The 6000-nt window shown below is 34.9% G+C and overlaps 1 protein-coding gene across 2 annotated transcripts in view; it reads left to right on the top strand.

The window, feature by feature from the left end:
• LOC105257992 (5-hydroxytryptamine receptor 2A) overlaps positions 1-6000 on the top strand; it is a 139393-nt gene extending 133393 nt beyond the window's left edge. For both annotated transcript variants that reach the window (XM_020029603.2, XM_025406315.1), the window contains 4 exons: positions 1346-1489; positions 3084-3239; positions 3425-3585; positions 4670-6000. In XM_020029603.2, the coding sequence (XP_019885162.1) occupies positions 1346-1489; positions 3084-3239; positions 3425-3585; positions 4670-5162 (954 nt within the window). In that variant the 3' untranslated portion in view covers positions 5163-6000. The remainder of the gene's footprint in view (positions 1-1345; positions 1490-3083; positions 3240-3424; positions 3586-4669) is intronic.

Raw genomic sequence — 6000 nt, forward strand, 5'->3', positions numbered from 1 at the left:
ATATAGATATCAATTAAAAATACACGATAAAAGCAAAAAACTTGTAAAATTTAATGTATATATAAATATATAAATAATTAATAAATATATTCCAAGTAAATAAATTATAAATGATATCACTATAGCACAGAATAAATTGTGCTCCTTTTATCGCGAATCTTAAGCGATCTAAAACTGCTCCTCTGTCGACTCCCGTACAATTGATACTATTTTTGAGAGGTGTTTATACTTCCGACAAGATGGATGAGACTCATCGACTTCCGGAATGTTCTGATCTCAAAGTATAAAGGAACGGACGTCTATGGACAGAGAGAGGCCGCCGTGCCGAAAGGAGGACAAGAGACGCGATTGGCTTTCGAAGATAGATTCCAATACCATGAATGGACTTTTAAGCAGGCATGCATCAGACTTTCCTCCTCCGTTCTCTTCTATAACATCAGTCTTTCTCACCGGTTCTCTTTCCGTACTCGCCGTCGTCCCTCCATCGGCCATAGCTCGGATGTTTTCCCTTTAGACCCTCGATCCGTATTTTCTCCCTATTGCGCAGCCAAGTGTCACGCCAAACTATGTACAATCCTTAACATATTAATCAATCGAGTAATTCTTATTAGCGCTGCTAAAAATAAATTCCACTTATTTTCACCATCGTCATGTGTCCTGTGTATGCTATGTGTGTAAAAATTGATAGAATTGAATTATAGATAAATAATATTTTTGAAAGTACTATATATAAGTATGCGAAATAATACTAGAAAAATAATACTAGAAAAAAAATAATACTAGAAGAAAATACTAGAATAATACTAGAATAATACTAGAGAAAAAATAATACTAGAAAAAAAGCTAATAAATAAAATTAATAAAATTAATCTATAGAGTTTTCTTGCTTATTAATATTATTGTATTTTAATTTCTTCATATTTCATATAATAATTAAAAAATAAATTTATTTATGTAATTAATTTATTAATTTAATTAATAAATAAATTTAAGGTTAAAAACGTCAATAAATAGTTTTTTATTTTAATTTATTTTAATTAAAAATAAATAAATTTAATTTACTTTAATTAATTTGTTTAATTAATTTATTTGCTTATATAAATTATTTAATTATACTAATATTGTGCCATATTTTAAATGTTATAAATATATATTTACATTGTTTTCATAAAAATAATAAAACGAAAGAATAAGCAGATTTACTGAACGCTTCTTCTCTTCAATGCGCTTATCTTATTTCGAAACACTTTGGAGCAAATCTTGCGATTTCCGCGGCCACATCGATTATCTGCTCTCAGACCGCGCTAAGCTCACGCTCTATGATAGATAATTCTGTTTATTGCAGATAAACTCAGGATGGTCACTCGGTCCGGAGCTCTGCGACATGTGGACCAGCAGCGACGTTCTATGTTGCACAGCCTCGATATTGCATCTGGTGGCTATCGCGGTCGACAGATATTGGGCAGTCACCAATATCAATTATATACAGGTTAATTAACGCCGTTGCGGTTATCAAGAGGAAGTCGGAAATTGTCCGATGCGAGTGATACAGTCTTCGTTATTCGCTGTCATTTACATTCTCGTCACGTCGACGAGATGGAAAGAGAGTCGCGTGGGCGTTGATCGCATGGAACTGCAAATCCTATCGTGGAGCTCTTAAATAGGGAGACCATTGTATGATGCGAGAAAATACTATTTTATCAATTCGAAAATAGTGTACATAAAACAGAATCTGACACGCGAGAAGCTTCATGCATTACATCATAATATTTCTTTCTGTTTAATATAAGGAAATAATAATAATAATAATTGTATAATACATAAAAAATGATTAATCCATTCGTATTTGTTAAAAAATCTACATCTATATTTTATATAACTGCACATATATATATACACAAAAATTTAATTTTCTGCATATTCATTGCATTTTAACATTTTATTAATCTGAAACACGATTAAATGTTGTTTATTTCATTTAGTATATTGAAGATAAAATTTAAAAAACCAATTTTTCATATTAAAGTTCTGCGAAAAACATATTTTAATATACATTTACTCGGATACATTTACTATTTTATAGATATACGTGTAAATATAGTCCAATAAATCATATAAATTTTCGTTGAAAATTGCGCTAAAACAAATTCCAGTTTTTCTCTCTCTCTCTTTCTCTCTCTCTTTCTCTCTCTCTCTCTCTCTCTCTTTCGCTCTCTTTCTTATTTGCTCACGTTCATGGATGTAACAAGAATTATAGGAAACGCTGCTCATGAAGTATTAAAAAGAGTAAGATCGTAAAACGAAACGGTCAGAACTTCCCGTTCATAAATATAGTTTAACCGGGATGAGAGACGAGTATATAATATTCTCGGTGCGCGCTCTTTCTCTCCTTCAGAGAAGAGCTTAGAGTTAGTTTGAAATTAACTTAGAGCTCGATAAGCTACGCAACGGACAGCCTGGTTGAACTTAAAGGCTAACTTGCATTTCCCAGCTGACAGAAAGAGACTGTGTATTGGTCCCTCAGGTAGCGGGTCGATTACGTTATAAATAATGGAACGAGCCAGGAATTAGCTTGAGTCATGTGTCGACTAAAGAGAAATATTTGATAAAGTAGACACCGTAATTTCCTAGAACGAGCTAATATGCGGGCTAATATGCTTGCTCCTCTCTTTTTCTTTCTTTTTTTAAGAAAAAAAAACTTTACGAAACACATCTAATTAAAAGTTTAATTTTCTGATACAAGACAGCGTTCTTATAATAATGTATGAAGTCTTGTAGAAGATATAAAATCTATCCGGCTGATAAGATGTCTCCATTATTTAATAACGATCAAGTTTTCATGACTTATTTAAATTTCTGAGTTTTCTGAGAGATGTAATAAAATGTAGTGTACAATGAGAATATTTGTAACGATATGAAATGTACACTTTGTATACCGACTACCTAAAGAATAAACGGAAACTGTATCATGAATATTTAAACGGTGTTTAATAATGTAAAAATCAATGCATTAGAACTTCAGAAAAATTTATTCTGAAATGATCAACAGTAAGTCTCATTAAGAGCGGCTCTTCTATTTTAAGGCGAGGAATCCGAGAAGAATCGGCATCCTAATCATCGCTGTATGGGTGATATCCTTAGGAATCTCATTAGCGCCTCAGCTCGGATGGAAGGATCCTGATTATTTGGACCGCATAGCCCAAGGGACGTGTCTCGTATCGCAGGACACCGCATATCAGGTAAGCGCTTCCGAAGAATTACAAGCGGGTCCAAAATAATTGATTATGTTCGCGAATTGCAAAAATAATCGATGAAATTGTTTAAAAAAATTTATATGTTAAAATATATATATTTTTTTTACGATATACTTTGCATACATTATCCTGAAAAGAAAATATATATATATATATGAATTACCTCGCAGATCTTTGCAACTTGCGCGACGTTCTATCTTCCGCTCCTGGTCATCTTATTCCTGTACTGGAGGATATTTCAAGCGGCGCGAAAAAGGATCAGGAAGAGGCCCGGTACTATTCTTCAGCCGCCGCGTGAAAGAAGAGGCATCCTCAGGCTCGTCACGAGGAGGTAATTGTAGATTTCTTGCCTTCTTTTTTCCCACAAGACTCAAAGATTATTTTTTTAGATCTCAAACAAAAATCAGACATATTTCATGATTGCAATTTTGTATACAGTTGCATTTTTCATAGTTGCAATAAACTTGAGGGTCTAACAACGCGCTAAAGCCACGTGGAATAATTCTCGCAAACGAGTTGAGAAATGGCGTAAATCCTTTATGAGATTTAGTCCGCTTCCCTAAGTCTTGCTAAGGACACATTTTTTACAGAGGGCTCATAATTTAATTTACAAATAAATATGTTTAACGCGCAGTTTTTTCTCAAGAGAATTAGCATATTTTAAGCGTTTTTATCTCAATGGCCAGTGAAGTGAAGGTCTTTGCTCCGAACACAAAGGTATGAGTTTACCTGTTGATGTATCGTAAAAAGGATATTATCGCTGCTTAATAATTGCGTATTTTTAAGCTCTGTCGCCTTTAAAATAGATTGTGCTTGGTATTGTAAGCATTAATTTATCATAAAAATCCCCTTGCAAATTAAATTATAATTAATACCATATATGTATAACTATATATGTATATGTATATGTGCTTTAAAAATATTCTTTGAAACAATGGGTGTAATTATTTATTTCAAATAAGTATGCCATATTTTTCTATTTCCTTTTTCTGCTCTTCTATGTCCTGCTTTATAAATAACGGCAAATAATTTATCTATATAGTCATCTTTTTTCAAAACAATAAAAAAATCATAAACCCATCTCGCATATTATATATCTTTTTCTCATATTTCAACTGCTTTCCTTCATTATTAATTAAAGATATATCTCACTATTTATGAAGAATATATTTAAATATAAAGTAGAAGTGATAAGAAACGATATTAAATAAAGGGATATATATACGTTTATATAGAGCCTTCTTTTAAGATCGCTTTCATCACTTTTATTTTATATAGGGCATTTTTCATAAAGATTCTTATACCACTGACTCGCTCTCAGCCGCCATTATTGCGGCGATACCAAATCGCCATTATTGCGGCGAGCGCCTCTTTTTCTTTCTCGACCGAAGTAACTCTGATTTATCTGGCCTTAGGCCGCGAGAGGAGTCGACGGCGTTCACCATCACGAGATCCACGCCCGATCACTCGTCGATCTCACCGGAGAAGTCGTCGTCGTACAACGGGGCGAACGTGACGCCGTCGGCGACGGTGACACCGACAGCGGTCTCGACGACGACCACGACGACGACGTTGACGAACCCGACCAGCACGAGCCAGCAGCAGCAGGTGGTCAAGTGCACGAAGCGCACACGCGAGACGATCGAGTCGAAGCGCGAGCGTAAGGCGGCCAAAACCCTGGCGATCATCACCGGTGCTTTCGTCGCCTGCTGGCTACCGTTCTTCCTGGTCGCCCTGCTGCAGGCTATATGCACGACCTGCGAGCCGCCCAAGCTCGTGGCCAGTGTGTTTTTGTGGCTGGGATACTTCAATAGCACCCTCAACCCCGTGATTTACACTGTGTTCTCGCCGGAATTTCGGCAGGCATTCAAAAGGATGCTGTGCGGTGGTACCCGGGGACTTCGCTGACAGTGGATTTAATTCCTTTGCCACGTGCGTGCGATCCAATGAGGGAGGGATATGCGTGAATTTGTACATATATATACATACATATATATATACGTTCGCTACCGGCATTTTTCTCGGTGTTGTGTGATATCTGGATGCTCAAAAATCTAAGTATTATTGTACTAAATGAATACTCTGTTACTCGTATATCTAAATGTGATATTGAAAAATTAACAATTATTATGTTGCATTTATTTTTTTCTATTCTCTTGGACAATCTGTCTTCAAAGAAAATGGACGAGTATCTTATTTTCTAATATAATTGTTTATGGCTTGCTCATGTGTGTTCTTTATAATTCTTAATAATATGTTTTTGAAAATTTTGAAGATATATCGTTTAAATCATGTCAGCTTCGATTTTGCATCGATCAGCATCTAGACGAATGATATTCCACACAACACTGCTTCTTCTCACAGCTGTTCAAGATTCAATCAAGCTGTGCGCCGTTACTTTCATAAACACTTTTAACGAATATGGCTCATTGCCGTAAATGTTAGTTAAAATTAACCGAAATTTCACTCGCGGTTAGTATTAATTATAGTTAATCGATGATGATGAGAGCGATCCTGCGTAGAATATTTTTGCGAAAACGCTTCCCTGGGCTATCGGAGGATCAAACGACAATGATGCAACATTATTCGCGATTTTGTTCAATTAATCATAAAAAAATCCGGCATTAGATATTCAAATTCACACGATTTTAATTCATCAAAATAGAAATCAGAGTATATTTTAATACATAAACTGGCCGATACGTGTATTACTTATATTAGTGAGACTTCTTATCGTTCAAAGAAC

Source organism: Camponotus floridanus, unplaced genomic scaffold (assembly GCF_003227725.1).
Source record: "Camponotus floridanus strain SB8 unplaced genomic scaffold, Cflo_v7.5 scaffold14, whole genome shotgun sequence".
Lineage (NCBI taxonomy): Eukaryota > Metazoa > Arthropoda > Insecta > Hymenoptera > Formicidae > Camponotus > Camponotus floridanus.